At 40.3% G+C, this 24427-nt stretch overlaps 1 protein-coding gene across 1 annotated transcript in view; it reads left to right on the top strand.

The window, feature by feature from the left end:
• The first annotated feature begins 711 nt into the window (after nucleotides 1-711).
• The window catches only part of LOC147035349 (extracellular calcium-sensing receptor-like), a 31057-nt gene continuing 7341 nt past the window's right edge, over nucleotides 712-24427 (top strand). The window contains exons 1-7 of the mRNA XM_085866632.1: nucleotides 712-798; nucleotides 1150-1423; nucleotides 5955-6796; nucleotides 6888-7109; nucleotides 10427-10550; nucleotides 12353-12742; nucleotides 22562-22759. Of these exons, the coding sequence (XP_085722758.1) occupies nucleotides 712-798; nucleotides 1150-1423; nucleotides 5955-6796; nucleotides 6888-7109; nucleotides 10427-10550; nucleotides 12353-12742; nucleotides 22562-22759 (2137 nt within the window). The remainder of the gene's footprint in view (nucleotides 799-1149; nucleotides 1424-5954; nucleotides 6797-6887; nucleotides 7110-10426; nucleotides 10551-12352; nucleotides 12743-22561; nucleotides 22760-24427) is intronic.

Here is a 24427-nt window from a genome sequence, read left to right as displayed (position 1 = left end):
TACCAATGCGTTATACATAAGGCCAAGTCGCTATGAATACGTCCGAATCTTTAAAAAAAAACATCAAAAGTTCATCGTAAGCCAGCGTTTTAGATACATTTTAATACGTTGCCATCGCTGGCTAAAACGTCAAGGTGTGACCGGACCTTTACCGAGGCACGAAAATGGGGAACATCTTATTTAGTTCGGTTATCATTGTGGGTGGAGTCAGGCCAGCTGTCCAGCCAATGGGAGGAAGACACAGCTCGGCTAATTAGATATGCTGACCTTCGCCCATGTAATGTGCCACGTGATAGCTGTGAGCCAATCAGATTGTATATAAATAAAAAGAAGGAAAAGTGGCCTTTGGAGGCTGAGGTGGTGGATGAAAGTAACCTTCGGACAATCCACGGGTCGAACTTGGTCTGCAAGCCAAATGTGGTGGTTGTCGACCTCGCGGTCTTTGTAAAAAAACATGAACATACAGACAGACGGCAAATTTTATTTATAATATAAACTGCTGTTTGACCATTGTGCTGCAAATTTAAAAGAGGTGCAAAAATTCCCACACCAAATCAAATTTCAAAGAGAAATGTGAGGAAGAATTAAAAGTCATTGTCATGAATAGAGGGGTAGTGAATTCTCGACAGTTAAAGAACATAGGTTCAAATAAATCTGAGTAAAACTACACAACATTAAATGATCGTTATTGAGGGAGGATTGGTGTGTAAAATGATAAATGAAGGAGTTTGCCAATGCCAAGAGATTGTGGACAATGGTCACATGGAGGAACTCGTGAAATTTGTCAGATGCAATGAGGTGAAGGAACTAATTACTCCAAGTGAGAGAAAATAAAGAGACTTTTAAAGCATTTCAAACTGTGTCAAAGCCCTTTTGAATTTTGTTCCCCCAAATATTTGGCAAGTCATTTTCCTCAATATGAAGGATAGATTTTGTTTGTGAACACTTTCTGTAACACATCAATTGATGGTTTTGAATACATATTGAAAATGAATTGACAGAGGGAAAAGAAAAGCAAGTGATTGAAGAATCACCAAAACAATTTACATGAATTTTCAATAAATAAATGATTTTAATGCTTTTTCATAAATAAAGGAATAGATCAAGAATTGACATTTCATTTTCTAACGTGGGGATCCCTTTTTGCAGATTAGCTATGGTGCCAGCTGTGACTGCCTTAGTGACAAAACTCGCTACCCCTCTTTTCTCCGGACATACCATAATGATATCCACCTGGGCACTGCTTTTGCACACTTTGTAAGAAGCTTTAGCTGGACATATGTTGGAATTTTAGGGGTAGAAGATGAATACGTACGAAATACCATGGCTATGTTTCTTGCTGGTGTTGAACCTCATGGTATTTGTATTGCTTTTAAAGAGATTTTACCTCAACACTATAATTACCTGAATCTTCAGACACTTGGTGAGGAAAAAAAAAATTCCAAACTATTTATGACATCACTTTTTCAGAATGTGTTTGGGTATTTAAGTTATTTGTGTGCTGACTCCTCTGGTGTGGCCTAACTGTTTAGCTTTGAGATATGAACACTCGCCTTTAAATCTCGACACAGCCATTAACTCTCACCTTGGTGTTTTCCATGCATGGCGAGGCATTTATGTGTGCAATGTCCCTTTAAGCCAGAGGAGCCACGGACCAGCACTGGATGTTGGTGGGCATTAAAGATTCATTCGTATATTTTGTGAACATGAAGTGAGTAATCACCAACACCCTGAACAAATTAAAAATTCCTACCTGAAACTGCAGGTAACAAGTGGTTCGGTCTTGGACATCTCTTACCAGGTTACACTGCTTCTATCTCAGAGTGGAGTTGTTGTCTGGGCAGCAATTCACCCCCCATCTCGAAGCAAATTCACCCCCCATCCCCTCCAGGTTTTTCTCATGTCGCATGTGAATGATGTGCAACCACGATGATGGCTGACTCCTCTTTCATGAACCGCTGTATATTCTTGAGATAACTACATAACAAAAAAGGTATTTGTATTTTCATTTAAATTTAAATCAAAATAGCTTTCAGTCAAACAGAATGAGGAATGGCAGTAGAATGGGATTTGAAGAAATGTGGGAAAGGGGAGGATAGTCTTTCAGATTAAAAGAGCAGAGACAAATAATATAACAAGGTTACTCAAGAGATGGTTATTGCAAGCAATTTTTTAAATTGATACAAGTGATAGAATTGAGGATGTCACAGATTTCCAGAGGAGGACCAAAATACTAAAAATGAATGGAGTTGATCGTGTCAATTTGGAAGAGTAATGAGAAAGGAAGGAATGGATTATGCATATTCTTCATATTGTCCACAGAACTGATGGGGCAAAAATGAAGAAAAGGCAACTGAAAATGTCAAGAGCACAACATGGCAACTGCATGATCATAATTAATCACTAGCAGCAGCAAGATGAGGGGAAATACCAGTCTGAGAATACGACATTGTATGATGTCTAAAATGGAAATGTGGGTGGAAGTCATGCCAGGCCAGATAAGGGAGACACCTTCAATGTTTCAATGGAAGAATATCTTGTGAAGGATGAGCAGCTGTGAAGGTTAAATAATGGGCAAATGGTGGAGATCATGAGGCTGATGAGTCTGGGTTGCTTTTTTGCAAATGTTGATTTCCCAAAAAAGTTCACTACTCATATGAAACCTTGGAGGTTCATGTTTCAATAATAAACTAGTCTGTATTGGTGGAATGTTGATGTGGAGGAAAATGTGAGTGTGGAGCAATTGATGCAGTTGGAAGAGGTTTCAGATGACACACCCATCAACAATTATAGCTGGAGCAGCACCACTGCCTTCTTCAGAATTATAGAGTGTAGAACATAGGGTAGAGTCTTACATAAAATAGTTCAATTTGTTTTTTTCCTCTTAAAATGGAGATCATTGAAGAATGCGTATTGAACCATTTAGGGATGCCATCAGTAATGCAGAGTTAACGATCAACTACATCATAAAACTCAAGAAAGATGATTACAAAAATCATCTAAGAGGTGTCTAAACAGAGAAAACAATTATCAGCTACTAGCAGAGTACCCACCCTGTGGGCGATCTTGTTACAAGCATGCAACACATTCTTCTGACATATACCTTTATTTGCGTGGTGTATCAGTAACTGACAGCTGCCTCAGTTGCTCCTGAAAATACAAACATAACCCTGGTTACATGCATGAAGCAAAAAGATACTTACTGCTTATAATTCAAAATACCTCACTGCATTGAAAAATGTGGGGACAGGAAAATTGTACTGGAAATGGTGGAGACTTGTAATACCCTCTCCCACCTCGAGTGGAGCGACACGATACACACTTGCACAGAGAATTTGCATTTACGTCCTCCCCCCACCCCTCAAGACCACCAGCAAAGATAACAAGCTCGAATGAGCTAAGATCCTCGTCCTCTAAATGATGACGTCATAAAAACGAATATGACGTCATTGTGATGTATCAGGTTTGCGATAAATTATCTGTGCTAATGCCCGGCTTGATTCCCGTAACCAAAATTCAAACAGCTTGCCGAGTTTCGGAGATCATGGTATAGGCAATTTCCATTAGCGGCGATATTATGACGTCAACTTTTTTCTAGGAAGAATTTCCAAAATCGGAGATGGTTACTGCCTGCGCATGGGCTTTCTCCATATACATGGCAAGTTTCATGAAGATCCGATGAAAACTCTGGGTTGTGCAGAAACAAATGAAACAAAAAACAAGAAATGTCAAAAAATAGGAATGACGTTATAAAAAAATCGATATGACGTCATAGTGATTTATCATATTGCGGGAATTCATCTCTGCTAATGCCTTGTTCGATTCCCACAAACATAATTCAAAAAGCTTTCCTAGGTTGAGATAATTTTTTAGGTGATTTCCATTAGTGGAGATATTTTGACGTCATAACTTTTTTCTCAGAGGAATTTTCAAAATCGGAGATGGTTACCGTCTGCGCAGGGTATTTTTACATGTGTATGCCAAGTTTCAGGAAGTTTTAATGAAAACTGCAGGCTGTGAAACAAATGAAACAAAAAACAAAAAATGTCAAAAAATTGGAATGACTTCATAAAAATTGATATGACGTCATAGTGATTTATCATATTGCGGTAATTCATCTCTGCTAATGCCTTGTTCGATTCCCGTAAACAGAATTCAAAAAGCTTTCCTAGTTTGAGATAATTTTTTAGGTGATTTCTATTAGCGGAGATATTTTGACGTCATAACTTTTTTTTCTCGGAGGAATTTTCAAAATCGGAGATGGTTACCGTCTGCGCAGGGTATTTTTACATATATACGCCAAGTTTCAGGAAGTTTCGATGAAAACTGGAGGCTGTGAAACAAAAAAGTCCACAAGAACAACAACGTGAGTAAGACTTAGAGATCCTCCACGAGGATCTAATAAACACCCTTGTACACGAATTGATGTTATGCTGATCCTATGTAGCACGGATGGATGCAACTGGTCCACAACTGTAGGAGGAGTAGTGTGACAAACAAGCAAACAAACAAACACCGGTCCATGAATTATAGCAAGGATTAATCATTATGCATACTCTTGAGACACTCGTGTATTATCAATATATGATAACCCGTGACTTATTTGACACCAGACAGCTGGAAGAGTTACCATTTGTGTGAACGAGGTGTTTTAAAAAATCGTTGAATTCAGGTGCAAAATAATATTTTGCGCTGCTTATTGATGTAAAAAACAGAGCAAAAAGGCTTGAGAGATTGGTTTATTTGTTTCCAAAACTATCCTGCGAGTTTAAAAACCTGGATACATTAATATTAAATGTGAGATTTTTCATGAATTGTATTGTTTATACATATATACGAGGAAAAGTACTCATCATCAGTGATGGGGAAAAGCAAGCAAATGTATCTGTCCCCAGTGACAGGAAAAGTTTAAGTTAATCTGTCAATTTAAATTGTTTATTGGATTTTAACAAGGTGAATGGTGTTGGACTCTTGGTTTCCCTCAAAGCCAGAGCTCTGAGCTACGTGTACTGCTCGCCGCAAAATGTTGGTGCAACATCAGGCGGCGGAGATTCAATTTGTCTAAAAAGAAGCAAAATATCCTGCATGCAAAATAAAATTTTATATGAACAATATTTATACCTGAGGTGTGTTGCATTTCCAATAAGCTTGCTATAATTTGCCAATCCAACCGTTCCTTATCAACCGTTTTGTTGGAGTGCTTGCTTGAGTGCTTAAGTCACTTCGCAAGTACGCTACAAGCTTATTGGTAACACCTGTTCTCTCATCATTTCCAAAGTGAATGTTGAGCTTTTCAAACACAGAATGGGAAGTGGCCACCATAAACGAGAGACAGACGAATACACGGACAGAAACCAACGTTCGCAATATATAATCGATGACTTCCCTTCCAAGATACTTCAACACAGAAAGAGACCATTGGGCCCATCATGCCTGTACATTGGTTGCCAACCTATGACTTTTTTTATACAAAGTCAGGGCCTGTGGAACCGGTGTGTGTGTGTGTGAGAGAGTGTGAGAGTGTGAGAGTGTGAGAGTGTGAGAGTGTGAGAGTGTGAGAGTGTGAGAGTGTGAGAGTGTGAGAGTGTGAGAGTGTGAGAGTGTGAGAGTGTGAGAGTGTGAGAGTGTGAGAGTGTGAGAGTGTGAGAGTGTGAGAGTGTGAGAGTGTGAGAGTGTGAGAGTGAGTGAGAGAGAGAGAGAGAGAGAGAGAGAGAGTGAGAGAGAGAGAGAGAGAGAGAGAGAGAGAGAGAGAGAGAGAGAGAGAGAGAGAGAGAGAGAGAGAGAGAGATATATATATATATTTACTTGTGAGTCATTAAATCATTTGAAACCATCCTTGTACAAATAGACCACTTCGCAACATTGCATTGCATTGTCTCAGAAGAGCAGAAAATATACTTGTGCTACAAATGCATGATGAAATATCAATGTGTGTCTGATTGTGCTTCATCCAGGGAATATCCTGAGGAAAACAAAGGCAAAAGTTATGCTTGTCCTGTGGCAATATAAGGATATCATTCCATTTGGGGATCTCCTCTTAACTCAAAATATTACTGATAAGACCTGGATGGGATTTATCGCTTCTCCCCTTCTCAAAACACCTCGCTTTGTTGCAATCTATCAAGGATCATTTGGATTTGAAATGAGGACAGGGTTTGTTCCAGGTCTGCAGGAGTTTCTGAAGCGTCTCAAACCTCAAATTGGAAATAATGAAATGTTTGAACAGAAAACATCGAACTTTTGTCTGCATAAAATACAACTCGAAAGCAAGGACAGCATGTTTCAATTCAAAGATAAGGCACTATCAAGCAAATCAAAATTCAGCCCACAAAATGGAGTTGATGAAAATGAGAAATTGAATTGTAGTGCATGTTATTCTCAAGGATATAACAGAAATATGTACCATGCACAAAGGTTGGTTAACCAGGAAACAACGAAAGAGTTATTGAATCTGGTTCCTCGACACAACAATACACAAAGTGAACATTTTGATGACGATTCAAACCAAGTAAATCAGGATAATTTCGATGTTTTTTTACTCGATATCTGGGAAGTGATTTTCAATTGCTCATGGAATCATGCCAGTGAGATGAAGAAAATTTGTAATAGTTCTGACAGTTTAGAGAATGTCGAAACGGAGCTCACAGATGTTTCACAGCTCCGGTATGGTTATAATATCTACCTGGCAGTGTATACCATTGCATTTGCATTGCAAATGCTACACGAGTGCGTACCCCAACACGGCCCTTTTGCAAATAGCTCATGTGTGGAGAAGAACAATTTCAAACCATGGCAAGTGAGTTCATTGTTTTGATTTTCTATTTTACATCTGCATTATTTGGAAAGTTTATGTGTTTAATGACAATGCAATATTATTTGCGTTGTAGCTTTTGTACTATATCAAACATGTGAGATTTGTTAATAACTTGGGGAAAGTACAAGAATTTGATGAGTATGGAGACCCCCCTGTCCAGTATGAGCTGGTGAACTCGCAGTTGGGCTCAGATGGACAAATTCATTTCCAAGTCGTGGGATCATTTGATTCACCTGAGGGTCAAGGATTTTTGGTGAACAAAACAGCAATTTGGTGGAATAGCGAGAAACAAGGGGTAAGAATGATTGTTGTTCATTTTCCACTTCATTCCTCCACCAACGACTTACTGAATTGCATTCTTTTTTCGAAATACATTCTTAACATTGTTGAACTATATATATATATATATATATATATATATATATATATATATATATATATATATATATATATATATATATATATTGTTGTAGATTCTCGCCCGCCGGCGTGCGAACGACCGCATTTGACCAATAGCGGCCGCTTCGCCCACCGAACGGACAATCTTGTTGCGGCTTTCCGGATCAACACCGGAAACCAGCCACGGGTGTGTTTTTGAGCACACCACAACTTTGTCAATATTCTACCCGCGTGCGACAGGGTCAATCGCCGAATTGTCGATATACCTAATTACTCGCGCGGGTAGATTACTGAGAGATTGTACCTCCACGAAGGCCTGCTTGGACACGAGCCGCTTTAGGCAGCTCGCTCCATTTTAGGATAACCGAGCGGGGTATTATTGCGAGGCCTCGTTGGACCCGATTCTATTATCGGCTATTAAAAAGCCCGCTATTATTCTGAAATGCAATACGGCAGTTCAATGGAGGGAAAATGGCGCGACGAACAGGTTAACATTTAGACAGGCACATTTATTTACACACAAATTCAAGCAAGCACATAATTGATGGGGATCATGCAACGGGGGAAGGGGAGAAGGAAAGGGGAGAAGAGGAGTAAGAAGAAACAAAAGCTAACAGCCGTTCTCTATAAGAAATGCAAGTATATACAGTCACTTAAACAGTGTTACTTATAGACAGCGCCACAAACACACATACAAAGCCCAAAAGAAAATGAAAAGGAAAACTGGACCGGGTGGTGAAGTCTTGGGCTCCGTTCTCCAGACCCAGCCTTCACCGCTGGCGTCTCTTCCGACTTGACGACCCTGCAAACGAGAGCGCGATTCAGAGTGCCCTCCTCGCAATCCCCTCAGCACACACGATCCTGCCACCTCGTTCCTGATCCTCCTCAGCACCACACCCCGAGACTCTCTCGCCACCTCGACTCCGATCCTTGTGTCAACGGTCACGACTCTCCCACTCTTTTTCTCCGCACTCGCGTTCCTCCGCTTTATACCCACGCCCCGCCCCTTCTCAACTCCCGCCCTTCCTTCCAGAACACACGGGAAACTTCCAGAAGGAAGCGTTTTCCCGCCAAATTAGGGGCGCGCGCCGCCGCGGTAGTTGTCTTGGTTCTTCTCTTTGTCCCTCGCAGGGTGAAATCCACTGCAGAGACGCCATTCGTTCGGGGGAGGGGGGGAACGGGGGCCGCCTGCTTTCCCTCGACGAAGGCCAGGCCTCTGGCAACCATGTGCCGAGGTAGAAAACGCAGTGGTGGTTGAGGCGTTGTGGTTGGTGGTTGAGGCGATCGTGGTTGGTGGTTGAGGTGATCGTGGTTGTTGTAATGGTGGCGTGGTTGGCGTTGTGTGGTGGTCGTGAGGGTGGTGTGGTTGGGCGCTTGTGGATAAGGTGGTTGTGTGAAGGCGGTGGTGGAGAAGGTGTTGGTGGTGGCAGTGGTTGTTGTGAAGCGGTTGATGAGAGCAATGTTGGTGCTGGAGGTGGTTGTGGAGAGGGCGGTTGGTGGTTGGCGTGGTGGAGAAGGTGGTTGGTGGTTGGCGTTGTGGTTGGTCCAAAATAAAGATAGTAAAAGAAAAACGGCTACCTCAAAGATCACAGCCTGGGTGACACGAATAAATGCCATTAGACAACGGTGGGGAAATCTATCTGAACACAGACTTATCGGCATAACTGATCTAAGGACCAATATGGTGCTCTGCGAATTTCCACAGCCATAACACTATATATTAATATTCAGCTTGAGCTAAAGTGAGGTAACATCACAGCCTCATCTCTGATTGCATATCAGATGGTGCAAAATTCAATTACGAGTTTGTAAGGATTCAATCCAACAACATGGTATAGAGACTTATTACAACTTACCTTTGAACTGTATAGCTTTGTTTGGATTCCAAAACTGGCTAAAAACAAACTGTCAGAGTGGTGTTTCACAGGAAGTGTTGCTTCACAAAGTGTGCCATTCTTCAGATGGGCATTGAACTGAGTTTCAATGTCCCCGTCAGATGCTAGACTGGTTTCATCACTTATTGGCAAGTCATCAGCAACAGCAGAGACAGAAACATGCACCACCGAGGCTCCCAAGCATGAAACATATGCGATGCCAACAGCATTTAACATAAAAATAACAAGACCAAATTACATCCCTCACCCGTAATTTGAGGGAATAACCAATCAGCTCTCACATCATCAATTTCCCCAGGTGGCTCGGATTTCAATTAATTAACCCCCATGCTCTTCCAACCAAAGAAAGCTGTGTAATTCAACCAAGAAAAGCAACACAAGGAAAACACTTTTCTGTTTAAAACCATAACTGGGTTTTATGAAATTTGTTGAAATTAAGTATCGTTGCCTCCGATGGTTTGGCCATGTGCTTAGAATGTCCCCTGACTGAATCCCAAAGGTTGCTTTTGGATGGACCCCTTCAGAATGGAGGAAACCAGACAGGCCAAAATCAACTTCGTATAATTATAATACAATAGTAGCTTATCTTCAGAAGATGGATCTTTCATGCTGTGAGGCACAGAATGTAGCTAAACATGGAGATAAATGCTGAAAGCTTGTAGCAACCTCATGTTCCATTTGGCCAAGAGGATAAGTAAGGAAGTAATACAGATAAAAAGACCCAATAACAAGATGCAACTAGATGGTATTCATAGAATACATACCCCATGCAGTCTTGAGGATTTGAGGTGAACCAGGTGAACGCCCATGCCCTATTGCCCCTTTTTATATATATAGGCTGAACAAACTTTGGTACATGTAGGGTGATCAAGTTTGTGATCATGTTTCATCAAAATTATGTCGTTTCTGATAAGAAAGCAAATACCTATCTTGGGGGGCAACCCCCCCCCCCTCAAAAAAAATCTCCTTAGACCTCGATTTCTTAATTTTTTATTGGTGTGAACAAATTTGGTACATCACAGGTGATGAAGGTTGTGGTCAAGGTTCATCAAAATTGTGTATGTAGTTTCATAGAAGTTCCATGTGTTGATGGACGGATGGACTAACTGATTGGCTGACTGACTGATGATGGACCATCCCATAAGCTCCCCGGGACTATGTTCCAGGTGAAATAAAAATGGAGTGTGACAAGAGCTTTGAGTTTGTGTCATTTTTGCCTGATATGAGATAGTTTAAGAAATGTGCTGCACATGTAAGAATTATTATCACTCAACTGCATTGTAACTGCTCATAACATTGTTTTCTTGTTTTATTTTAGGAGCCTAAATCAATATGTCATGAGCCGTGTCCCCAAGGTCATCGCAAAGTATTGCAAACTGGTGAGCCAGTGTGCTGCTTTGAGTGTTTTCCCTGCTCAGATGGAACATTCTCCAATATCACAGGTGGTGTAATGCAACTGATTTCTGATCATTGTGAATAGCTCTGATTAGGTTCTTCAGGCTTATAAAATTGATAATTTTAAACATAGTGGTACCACTTCATTTCCCTTGAGCATCCTTTAGATGATGAATGGTTCTGTTGCAAGCTCTTTAGGCAATCTGGTGGAGGGGAGTTGTTGGTTTGTGGAGTTATTTTTGCCTTACGTGTTGTTGGCGAGTCATCAGTTTTCCTGATTTTGCTGTGCCTACTAGAGGGTACTGTTAGAGCCAATATTCCCACAAGCTTTCCACCAGAGATCTGGAGGCCCAAACAGAGGTATATCAGTCATAATCTGTCACATAATCTCAGGTCCCCATCTCTGCCATTAAAAGACTGAAGTTACACCGAACATAGGGTTCCGGAAGGCCATTCCAAGGCCACCAGGTTGCATGGTTTATGTTATCTTGAAAGCTGTTTGTTTTTCTGCAAATTCCCTTGAAGCCTCAAGCCATCCCTAAATATAACTGCTTGGTCACTTTGGTAGCTGCCAAAGTTGTAGCAAGCTCCAAACACCAGAGAGCGACTATCACATCAAAGTTTTCAACACATACGCTGAAACACAGGATAATGAGAAATAAAGCTGCCCATGTCCTTTCTTGCCCCCTCATGGATAAGCTGTGGTTGAACTAAAGGCTAGACAGAGGGAGGACATTTGGATGCACATCAGCTGCAGTGGATCCCGAACATACTACAGATGATAAAAATGCCTGTCAATTGCTTTCAAACATAGCGGATTTGGTTATAGTGGACTTCTAACTACATGGCTTGCCATCAGCAAGGCTTACGATACTCATCTAACTGGGATATAACCTACACTGAGCAATGGGGTTTGAAATCTGAGTTTTCCTTCTCCCACAAGGGTTGCCATCCAAGGCAATTGAGCCCAGAGCATTCTGTCTTTGAGGTGCAAGAGACCCACCTTTCATACCTACGACTAAATTTTAAAATTGAATCGACTTCCTTTTGAAAACAGGTTGGCCAAGCAGTTGGAGTTTGGTTCAGAAAAACTATTTGAGACACTATAGATTGTGGGACCTTTTTTGGAAAGGATCACATATTTTCCCTCTCCATCCCATTTTTCCTAACCATTTAACTCCCAATCTTTTTTAGTCAATATTATATAACAATGAACCACCACTTTTTTAAATGGAGGGGAAAATGGTCTTGAACAGATTTTGGAAGGCCCGTTTATCGGAAACAATGGGGCATGAAAGTGAGGATTTGAGTGGAAAGCTTGAATTAAGGAACGTCACCTCGCTCTTCCATGAGTCTATAAATTTTGCATTCCAAAAAGGTAACAACACTCTCTAATGTCCGAATAACAAATGCCTCTCACTGTCTGGATACCTATGATTCTCAAAAGTGACTTGGTTATTGCAACTTTTGTAAAGAAGCAAAAAGTTGATTTGCCTGTTTGGTACTTCCATCCTGAACACTTGGTTCATAATGCTGTGATCACAAGGTTCAAATCTCAGAGACTGCTTGATGTTTGTATGTCCAATTTTTACAAATGCCCCCTTTCAGCATGCAAGGTTACAATGATGTATCATCGTGCTCTATCCCCACATGCCATACAATATTTGTTTAACCTCCATGAACCTTGCTTGCATCACTGTTTAAAATATATTGTCTGGGAAAGGGTTAGCGAGAGGAAATACACTGAAAAGAAAAGAGAAATTGCATTATGTATTTACAAATACCTGAATTAGATCTCATCGGATTCACATTCTGTTCTTCAACTTTCTTTGCTCTCTCTACAAAAAAGATTCTCAAGATTGTCATCCTTGTCCGATCTACACATGGTCAAATGAGCAGCGGAGTGACTGTGTACCAATGCTGAAGGAGTACTTATCATTTTCTGACCCACTGGGTCTTGCACACTTGGCTATTATTTTTGTGAGTGTAGTGATAACTGCAATAATAATGCCACTCATGTTTTGCCACCAAAAGCTGTTTGAAATGCAGATAAAAAATGTTTCTTTGAACATTACACTGCTTGTTGCATTAATGGGATGTTTCATTGCAAGTGTTTTATTTCTGGCGAAACCAACAGACTTGGTGTGCCAGGTGCGAATGGCTGTCACTCTTACTTTCCTTACATTTTGCGTTGTATGTCTGCTTACTTTGACTATCCAAGGAATCGCCAACTTACAAGGTTAATCTTTCAATTCTGACATCAAACATGCTTGGAAGAGTGAGTGAAATTGTTGATTTGTCAAGGATATTGCATGTCTTCATGAATTAAAAAATGAATGTCACAATTTTTACAAAATGTGAGAACCGTAGATGAAAAAACACAAAAGCATAACTAACTCTACATTCTGTCAAAGTTTTATTATTTTGATATTTTATACCACCCTCCCCATACCTGTCTGCCACACTGTAGCTTATTTTTGTATATACCTATTGAGATTCACACTCTCCTTTTGCTTCAAGTGGAGCTTGCATGAGAGAACATTTTTGGGGGTTTTTGTTTTGCCTTTTTTAAACATCATCCAAGACTCGTAATGGAGCGCGCGCGCACACACACACACACACACACACACACACACACACACACACACACACACACACACACACACACACACACTCCAAAGAATAAAAAATACAAAATTGAAGCCAAAGACCTCAAGTGCTTGGGTGATGACTACAAACTCAAAATAGAAATGATAGCAAGGATAGCAATGAAAGTTGAAGGTCTCATGAGCCATCCACATATAAGAGGTAGTTCTGAAGTGATAAAATACCAAGGGAAACAAATGGCACTGAGATGCCGGGAGAGGATGGGGGAGGGGCAGGACGATGGGAGGGGCACAGAAAGAGGAGGCGAAGAATGGGGGATGGGGCAGGAAGAAGGGAAGAGGAATTTGTGTTCAAAATATAATAAAATAAAAAACGATATATTGGAACACAGACTCTGCACAGAAATGCTGTGTATGTGTCCGTGCAGTCGCGGATCCGATCACAGATTTACGCTGAAAAAGAAATAGCCTGCACTGCCTCTTGTGAAGAAAAAGATTGTCTCACAGAGAGACAGGAATCTGCATGGACTACGGAGTCAAAAGACTCTTATTTTTGGCAAAGAAAAGATCAAGTTCCACAGAAGAAATGTAATGAAAGTAAAATGGAGCAGAGGAGAAAGAAATCATCCCTAAATGTCAGTTCTATTCAGTCCATGAGCTTTGGGGGAAGAAAGGCAGGAGGAAAAGATTCATGGAGCAGTTGGGGAAAACAAAACTGGCGACGAGAATAGAGACGGTCCCATTCTATAGATTTGCCAGGATTGCATCGACAGCATATAGGTCATTACTCATTCGATAGAAAAAGAATAAACGAGATAACAGACAAAGCAGAGAACAAGCAGCAGAAGATTTGAAGAGAATGGAAGTCGAGGAGGCATCAGGAGGTGAATAGAGTGAGAGTCAGGAGGTGACCGTGAGGGCATGGGGAGAGACTGGGTGGAAAAACCGTAGCATGGCATCACAGACCCAGCAGCGGGGAAGACAGGTGATGGAGTGAGAAGGAGTGGATACGGAACCACTGCATGGAGAGGAATGGATCCGACCCACTAACATGAACCAGGAGGAACTTGCACCAGCGGTGGGGGGGGATGATAAGGATGGGAGGGTGGATAGAGATGGGCATGAAGAGGAGGGAGAATGACAGAGCTAAGGAGTGGAAAATGAAGTGCAAGGAGGGGCAGATAATGATGGGCAGGAAGAGGATGGAGAATGACAGAATGAGGGAAACGAAGAGGACAAGGAAGATAAAGAATAGCGTGAACTGGTGGAAGAGCTGGCCAACAAAATAGGAGATGAGGCTGACACCACTCAAAGAAAGACCTCAACTCAACAAAATATATAATAACAAAAATATTGGTGAGGAGAACCAACACAGCACTCAGAAAAGTCGTATCAAGGTCAACCAGATTGACGTAAATAAATACCATAACATTTGCAGCAGAATTGCTCAATCAAGAAAAAGTGACAGGCAAACATCGCCACAAGAATAATAAACCAGGCCCTACAGACAAAGACCGTGTACCACCTTGGAAACGGAGAAGGATGAATTGGAGAGAACAACTGAGAAAGGAAACAAAACAAATGCAACAGTTTATTTCTGGAAATAGAAGCCCACAGCTATTAGAGAGAATCCAAAAATTATCGAATACATAAAGCTCATTCTAACCACTCACTGACTGACTCAATGACTCACTCACTGACTGATATTCAGGTTTGGCACATTTTGGGTGATGTGGAAAGCTGAAATTTTGTGTGCCGACAAATCTCAAACCCTATACACCAGGAAAAATCACAGAAGTGTCGGAAAGCGTCAGTAAATGACACTATAAATAAATGGAGAAAAAAGAAACAAGTGGTGCAAGGCACAACAAATCCTGCCCATTTAAGGCATAAAGTTATTTTGGGGATCAGATTTAAATTTGATACATCCTAAACCTGAATTATGATTATAAAGAATAGAATAAATATATGCACAAATATGCATTTTTCAATATAGGAATGGGTAGGATTATAAGTGACAAATAGAATAAGGTTCACTATAAGCTTAGTTTGAAGTAAATCAGATCATTTTTGACGAAATTATGAGCGAAAAACGATTTTGATCTTTATGTGACCTTGACCTTTGATACAATTGGACCCAAAAGTTAATGGGGTCGTCTAAGGTTCATTGCCCACGTGGGGATTAAATTTGATAGTGTTTGCAAAAGCCGTTTTGCCGTAAAGTTGCGAACAGACAGACAGACAAACAAACCGGATGATTACAATATCCCGCTCCCTCCCTTCGGGAGGGGCGGGATAAAAAAAATATAGCTGAGCAACTCCAGAGAATGGGGAAGCATAGTTCGAAGCATAGTTACTGAACAGTAAGCATACCCTACTCGTATAAAAAAATCTTATGTATATATATATATATATATATATATATATATATATATATATATATATATATATATATATATATATATATATATATATACACACTAGCATAACCCGCGCTCTGGCGCTCTGCGCGACATGTTGGGGTGGGTGTGTTTGAGAAAGGAACTGATGCAGAGTATCAGTAGTAATTTTACTTTAATGCAGTAAGTGGAATACGATTTCATGTTTCAGAACCATTTTATTTACTTTTTTTGTACCATGCACCTCATATGGTCTTTGAGATAATGTAAGCCGAATATCACGTTACTCGAGCACAGAACAAAGTTGAAGATAGTGTGACATGAAACCACAAACTCGGAAGTAATATATAAGATACGAAATGCATGGTCGGTGAGGTGGTGAAGCCATCCGTCAGTCTGTGAAGACTATTTACCTTTTAATCACATCCTGTTTGACCGTTAATTCCCCAAGACCCAAAAGACCCCAAGGACCCAGATAACCCAAAAGTCACTGAGGACCCAGAAGTTCCCAAGGACCCTGAAGACCCCAAAAGTCCCCAAAGACCCGAAATACCCTGAAGACCCCAAAGACCCCAAAATACCCTGAAGACCCATAAGATCTAAAAGACCCAAAGACCCAAAGAGACCATGAATACCCCAAAGACAAAAAAACTCTGAAGACCAAAAAGACCAAAAGACCCTGAAGACCTTGACGACCCAAAAGATCTGAAGACCCAAAAGATCCCGAACACCAAAAAGATGCAAAGGACTCAAAATAACCCAAAGACCCAAAAGTCCCAAAAGACCCAAGAGTCACAAAAGACACAAATGTCTCAAAAGACCCTGAAGACCTCTAAGACCCTTTTGACCTCTTAGACCTTCACACAATTTAGACCCATTACACCCTTCAGGTAGATTAGATACCCTGGACTCTTCACCATGTAGACCACTTGGACCTTCTTATTTCACAAATTAAATTTCAAATAAATATAATATCAACTGGCCAGGAGGCGACGATGGTTCACGGGCATTACTGAACAATGCGATGATAGGTACAATTTAGTTAGTGGAAGCTTTTGAGGAAGCCCCACCGTAAAAACCAATCTCTTCCGTCAAAATTGACCAAATCAAATCGGATTTTTTTATATGTTGTACTTATGGACATTACGCACAGCTTCTAGGAAATGAAATTGCGAGAGAAAAAAAATCGAGAAAAAAAATCAAATCAAAAAAAAAAAAATCAAAATAAATAAAAAGTTCAAGTGGGCGTGGCTCCGCCCACAAGGGGCGTGGGACGCCCCTCATACAAAAAGACACAACTAGACCATGATATCTAGCATATGACCATTTCATCAAGATCGCATCAAATGTCATGGTGCTATGCTCTGGAGAGAGTCACAAACAGACAGACAGACAGACAGACAGACACACAGACACAACGAAAATAGTGGTCACTGCTGGGCCCGTGAACCAGTATTACAAATAACTTTGTGGAAAGGAAATGTTTGTATTATGATTGGTGTAAATCATGTCAACACAGCAAATCTATGACATCAATCTCTGCAATGTCGTGTGGAGAGGTGAGCATAGTGAGCCGATGCATGCTCATTATATATATATATATATATATATATATATATATATATATATATATATATATATATATATATATATATATATATATATATATATATATATATATATATCTGAGGATAAAGAACTGGAGGAAAAAGGTTGCTGAAAACAAATTCAAAATAGAAATGGTAGCAAGGAAGATTTTAAAAAACGATGATGAAGTTAAGCAAGGGAGAAAAAAAAACTAGTTGTTTGAAAGCAACCCAAAGATATTCCACCATGAACAAAGGAAACAAAAGCAAGATGTACCAAGAAAAAGAGCAATCAGAGATTGCAGACCATCGCCAAGACTTCTCTTGTGTGTTGTGTTGTGTGGTGTTTGTATCGTTACGTGTGGTGTATTTTGCATTGTGTTTGTGTAGTGTATGTTGTGTGGTCTTTGTGCATTGGTGAGTTATGTAATTAATGAGACATAACTCGAACTGCCACTTTATAATTGCTAGCAGTGATGACCGGGTACCAAGACATCCCGCTTTGATGCAACGCCACATTGAATGGACACCTGACCCTGACCCATGACATTTTTTATTATTATTCAATTGAATTCAGAATGGGATTAAAATTTATTCAATTCAAATCAAATGGAAAACCAAATTGGTACAGTGAGTGCTGCATTGAAGTATTCAGAAGGAACCCAAACAAGAAAAAAAGAAAAGATGAAGTCACCAGGAGGAACCTGGATGGGATTCACTTTTCAGCTGCTTCTCCTCTACCCGCAAACCCATTCAGGCAAGTGAGCCTTGTGAAAAAATCAAAAAAAACAAAAAGAACCAGTTTAAAAAAAAAATCAAATCATTCTGGCTGCCAAACCATGCGTCCAATTCAGTTGAAATTTAAAACATGTATTCCCCATTATTGCTGGATCATAATTGTGAAGTTTCATGTCAATTGATTAAGCACTTCCAGAGAGAACATTATTTCACTTTTTTTTTCACTACAATATGGCTGCCAAACCATGTGACATCAATTATTCCTTAACAACCTTGTACACGCATACCTTGAGGAACATTTATGTGAAGTTTCCCCTGGATCTGTCCAGCTGTTCTGGAGAAGAAGATTTTTATATGCTTTAGGGTAAATCCAATATGGCTGCCAAACCATGTGACCTATGACATCATATTTGTGATCCTTTTGTTCCTCTTGGATATGCGGTCATAGGTGTCTAACCACGATCTGTTCAGCCATTTCAGAGAAAAAGATTTTTGAAGGTTTTTTTTAAATTAAAAAACAATATGGCTGCCGAATCATGTGAACTATGATGTCATCAAAAAAATTTGTGGACCATTTCATCACGAGATGACCCTCAAATATTTTCATACTGATTGGATGGAGTGTTCAACAAATGCAATTATGATGTCATAACAAAGGCATCTATGACATCATAAGAAATTGCACTCATACCCCATGAGGAGTACTTGCAATGTGCCAAGTTTGCAATTTTTCCATGGTGCTTTTTCAGAGATACAGAGGTCCAAAGTTGTTCCGTTTCCCAACTTGGCTGCCACACCACGTGACCTATGATGTCATAATTATTAAAACATTCTACATGAGTGGTCAAACCAATGGTGAAAATTTCGTCTCGATCTGTCAGGTAGTTGCAGAGAAAACACGAAAGTTCTGTGTGGACAAATAAATAAACGGACCCAAATGCAATACCCTCTCCTTCAGCAAGGGTAATAAGTCCCCCCCCCCGAAAAGGATAGACATGAAAACCTTTAGATGGAATCTATGAAGACCCAAAATAACAATAAGGAGGAGGATTATGCCTGGTGTTGGCTTAATGGTTGGGGCGGTGGGCTTGCGATCCTAGGATCCTGAGTTCAAATCCCACTCGGCTTTTGAATTAATACCAAGTGGGGTTGACTCTGCCTGTCATCCTTCTGAGGTCAGCAAAATGAGTACCATATTGCTGGTATCCTGCGTCAGAGTGGCGACACATCCAGTATTGTGCCCAATAGCCAAGGAGACTGCTTTAACAGCACCAACGCTCTGCACAAAGTATGGTCCCGATGGATGGATGGAGGATTGGATGGGATCCAACAATTTGAAAAGTAAAAGCAACACTGAAAAGAAATGTGCCCAGTGATAACAGATGAAGAAAAAATAAAACAAACAACTTTCAAAAATGCCAAACTTAAAAAAACCCAGGCTTGGATGGAGTTCCAAATTTCTGGCTAAAGCAACTCGATGCTCTCCACAATCAGTACGCTCAAGCATTCAAAAAACTTATCCAAGGGGAAGAGGTAATGGATGAATGGCTCACAGAAGGTAAAACCTTCCTCACCCCAAAATCAGAGGAAACCCAACTACCTCACAAGTATAGACCAATAATCTGTCTACCAACAACAGAAAACTTCTGAAAGGAATCATCACAGAAATAATGTACCACCACCTAATACAAGAAGGAAGCTGAGAGGCAGAACAAAAGGAATGTAAAAGAGGATGCTATGGAACAATAAACCACCGACTACAAAAAAAGACCATACTTGAAAACTGTAAAACTAGAAGAACGAACATGTCCACAGCCTGGATAGACTACAAAAAAGCTTTTGATCGTGTGTCACATTCATGGATGATACAATGCATGCAATTGTACAAAATCAACCCCAAATAATTAAACTGATAGAGAAAGCAATGGAACTATGGAACACCACATTGGTACTGCAACACTCGGAAGGAAAGATCAAAATACCAGGAGCCAGATTGGATTTACCCTGAAACTGATAAAAAAAATCATCTTCTCCACAATGTCTAGAGAGATTGAGGAGAAAGTTCACAGAAATGTTCCCCAAGCCATGGGTGTCTAAGTTTGTTTAGGAATAATTGATGTCACATGCGTTGTGGAATTTTGTTGTTAACCGAATCGGTGTAAATCCTACTACTCAAATTTGTAAGAAACAATTAATTCACTGTCCACAATGAAAAATGCATTACAGAGAACATTTATTCTTTCATGGAACCATGGAGTCCAAATCACTGAGATGGTAAACATCCACAATGATTTGCACTCAGCTAAAATTACATTTCCTGGCATTTACAGTATATGCTTTTGTGGGAGTGGAGGGGGCTGATAAGCATTAGGCAAAAGAACTCCAACTGCAATACGTGTCTACTTGGTGAAAGAGAATGACATAATCATGGCAAAAGTTGGTGTTATCAACCAGGTCACATTGTTCCATTGCAAGACATTCCTTTTATCAACATTTAGGTCAAAAGACTCTTGGGTAAAGGGAAACATAACTGACAGCCAATTTGACTTGTAGCATAAAAATTAAATTTATAAAGCACCAGCAACAATTAAAATTAAGAGTACATGAATTTCATTACTTTTTCTTCCATACATGGTTTGGCAGCCATATTGGATTGAAGAAAAATAGTAAATAATGTTCTCTCTGGAACCACTTTATCAATTGATATGAAACTTCACAATTATGATCGAGTAGTAATGGGGAGTACGTGTTTTAACTTTGAACTTGATCGGATGCATGGTCTGGCAACTAGAATTATTTGAATTTTTTTTGATCTGGGGTCTTAATCTTTTTTTTGATTTTTTTTCTTTTTTAAATAAGGCTCACTTGGCTGTGCCTGGATGGATTTGAGGGTAGAGGAGAAGCAGCTGAAATGTGAATCCTATCCAGGTTCCACCTGATGACTTCATCTTTGCTATTTGCTTGTTCGAGTTCCTTCTGATGACTCCATTGCAGGACAGTACCTAATTGGTCTTCCATTTGATTTGAATTGAATTTATTTTCATCCCATTCTAAGTTCAATTGAATAATAATTTTTTTTAAACGTCATGGGTCAGGGTCAGGTGTCCAATCAATGCAGGGTTGCATCAAAGCAGGACGTCTTGATAGTCGGTCATCACTGCCAGCAGTTATAAAGTGGCAGCTTTATATATGTCTTATTAATTACATAACACACCAGTATACAAACACCACACAAAATACACCACACAAAACAAGTCCTGGTGAAGGTCTGCAATCTCTGATTGCTCTTTTTCTTATTTTGATTGGGATACCTATTTATTTAATGAATTTACTTTAACTTTAATATTGAACACTCTACCATTACATAGGGTATTTGATTGCAGAAATGGGGTCGAGGGTCGAGATTTAAGTATCGAATTGCAGCACCTCACTGGTTATGTGACACTGTTTGGTATCAAGGCCAAATTTGGACATTTTGACTTGTTATTTGTGCACCCAAACATGAAGGAGCTCTTCACAATATATTTTCCCTTAATAAATGACGAATACAAAATATATCAGTAAGGTATGAATCAAAGTTTGACAGGAGAAAAACAAATATATATTGCTCGTCATAAGAATGCATATGTTTACATACACGTATTCTCCTTTAAGCTGGGTTGTTTGCCCCTTCATGTTGGTTGCTAGGTGGCAGTCCGACTGCAAGAATATACTGAACACTGCGTGGGGTATCATGTTCTCTGAACTCTAGTTTGTACCTGTCATTATATTTAACCACAATGTTTTGCCCAATGTGGAATCAGCAGCCGAGTGGGAGAGAAGGATTACATGGCAAATCAGACAGGTCATCGATGTTTACTAACTGATTATCTATTTGCTCATATTTTGCATTGTCCTGATTATACCCTTTGCTCACCTACAATAGCTTCAAAAAGCCTGATTGTACAAATCATTTTAACAACTGGCACCACATGATAATCTTCATTTTATTGTTCATCTATTTTTTTCCATTCAACATGGACTTTTTCTACCGGGTGTAGTGGCGTGCGCCTGTAATCCGGCAACTCGGAGGCTTGGGTTGGAGGATCGCTTGAGGACGGGAGCTCTACATTGGGCCGTGCTATGAGAGGGTGTAGGGCAGCCCGGAGTCATAGCGAAACCCAATCCATATCCCTGTGTCGTAAGAGGTGACCAGGGTTGCGTCAGGAAGGGCATCCAGCATAAAACCTGTGCCAAATCAGTATGCGGATCATAACGGAGGATCCACTGTGGCGACCCCTAACAGGAGCAGCTGAAAGACGAACAACAACAACAACAACAACATGGACTTTTTCTATAAACAAAAAGAGATCATGATCACAGTTATTTAAAAGTTTCCTTGTCAAAAATATTGTGCAGGGCTATGGTATTAACAGAAATACTTCTGTCTTTAGCAGAGCCTACTTTAGAAAATAACGCAGTTGTATTCATTGTCATAATAGTTGTATTCTTCGTAGTGGTACTCCTACTGTTTTTTTCTTTATTGCAGGTGAAACTCAGTCGAGGTATTCAATATTCCAACGACCTAGTTGCACGGGACTTTTTATTTTACCTCAAATTGCATTCTGTTTTGCTTTGGTGATTGTGGATAAACCTCGAGTTTTCAAGAACGTAGAGGCTCATGTGGGAATGATTGTGTTGGAATGTTCTGGAACATCAATCTGGGCTATCTGTGCATTTACTTATTTAGGGATTCTTGCAGGAGTGTGCCTCTGCCTTGCTATGAAGGCAACAGCTTCAACTTTGGAGAATAATGAGATGAAGTTGATATCATTTGATATAATTTTTGGCTTCATGGTGGGCCTGGCATTTATTCCAGCTTATTACAGCACCCAAGGGAAGTTTTTAGTTGTGATTCAGGCATTTGCTGTAATTGCCATTGCTTACGGTACACTCTGTTGTGTATTTTTCCCCAAAATATATCCGACTCTAAAGAGATCATTGCAGGATTGTAAAACACACTTCTAATGTATAACACAGCTATTATTTTATAGGAAGTGACTTCTCTTAGTTGCATATTCATCATCTGATTAATATTTGTTTGCAGATGAAGATAAAAAAAATGTATGAAATTGAGTGCATGTTATTCTTGCCAAAAAGCCATGTCAAGATGACTGAGATAATTATTCGTTGAATGATGATGAAATTTGTTTATCACAAGCTTGAATAGCATCACTCTTTACACTGTTCTTGGAAGGACCAACTCAAAAACGAAAGTTTAAATTGATACATTTAAGATTTCTCTCATGCACAAGTTCCAAACACATCGAGCATGTACATTACACAATTGATATTACAGCTACAGTTGGTTATCCAAAGTGATTTATGTGAAACAGAAGAGAGAAATGTATTGTTGGGCCATCTTATAATAAAAAAAATACTGTTGACTCCATCCATTCAAAACATAAAGGTTCTTCACACGAAATAAAGAACTCCTCTGCAACAATTGGCTCATCTGATAATGTACTTGTGAAGGTCAACATCTCTCTGGCCATTCTCAGAGAATAGCCTCAGCACTAGCAAGTCTGGTAGTCCTGCAGCGTAGTCTGATATTTCAGATCAATTGTTCAAATTTGCATAAAAGCACCAAAATTGGTACACATGCAGAATAATGTATTCCGAACAATACTAGATATGGAGCCACCCGAGATTGTGCCTTGGTCAGCTTCGGCGACCATTTTCCAAAATGGCCGCCATTCTACTTTAGCGAAATTGGCTATATGCTCTTATTTTCTTATTGTATTTTTTAGTTTTTTGTATACCTTGTCGAGGCTGTATGAGAGCTAACACACAACGCACATCAAGGGGGACATGAGACAGGAGGGGAGGGAGTGGGAAGGACAAAATAGTGGGGAACAGAGACATTTGGAGATCTGTGGAAGGGAGAGGGATGGGACAGGGAACATGGGGAATACAAGATGGACATTACAGGGACTTTCAGGAAGGAAAGCAGGGAATTTGAAGGAGGTGGGCTTGGGTGGATTATCGGGGGTAGAAAAGTTTGCGGATTTGGATGGGGGATGATAAGAAGTGGTGGTAAACAGCTGTTTTGAAGGCCTGGAGGGAAGAATGGGAATGAATAGAGTGAGGGAGTTTATTCCAAAGGCAGGAAAAAGGAGGAATGAAAGAGTGAAGGTGAGCAGTTATTCGTGATTTTGGTAGTTTTACCACAAGGGGGTTGTTGGCGGACCTTGAGCGCCCTGCGGAAATGTGGTGGGGACAAATCGCAGAGAGCAGGGGGGCGAGGCTGGAGAGGAGACGGTAGAAGACAGAAAGACCACCGACCAACCTGCCGTGAGAGAGTGAGAGGCCCAAAAACTCAGCGTAATTGCGGGAGATGCCAATGATCCGAAATGCCTTGGTTTCTACAGCGTGAACTGAGATAGGTGGGAGGCAGGAGCACCAGCCCAGAGGGGAGAGCAGTACTCCATCAGGCTGCAGACAAAAGCTTTGTAAGTGGTCAGGAGCTCAGGTGGGCCGAGGAAGGACCTTGCACAACGGAGGATTCCCAGTCAGCGACTGGCTTTGGAGGCGAGGTTTGAAATGTGGCTTTCCC

This window comes from Eptatretus burgeri, chromosome 1, assembly GCF_056783735.1.
Source record: "Eptatretus burgeri isolate ZD-2024b chromosome 1, Ebu_testis_v1, whole genome shotgun sequence".
In the NCBI taxonomy this organism is placed as follows: Eukaryota; Metazoa; Chordata; class Myxini; order Myxiniformes; family Myxinidae; genus Eptatretus; species Eptatretus burgeri.
The sequence above is the reverse complement of the archived record's forward strand: the minus strand, read 5'-3'. Positions and strand labels throughout refer to the sequence as shown.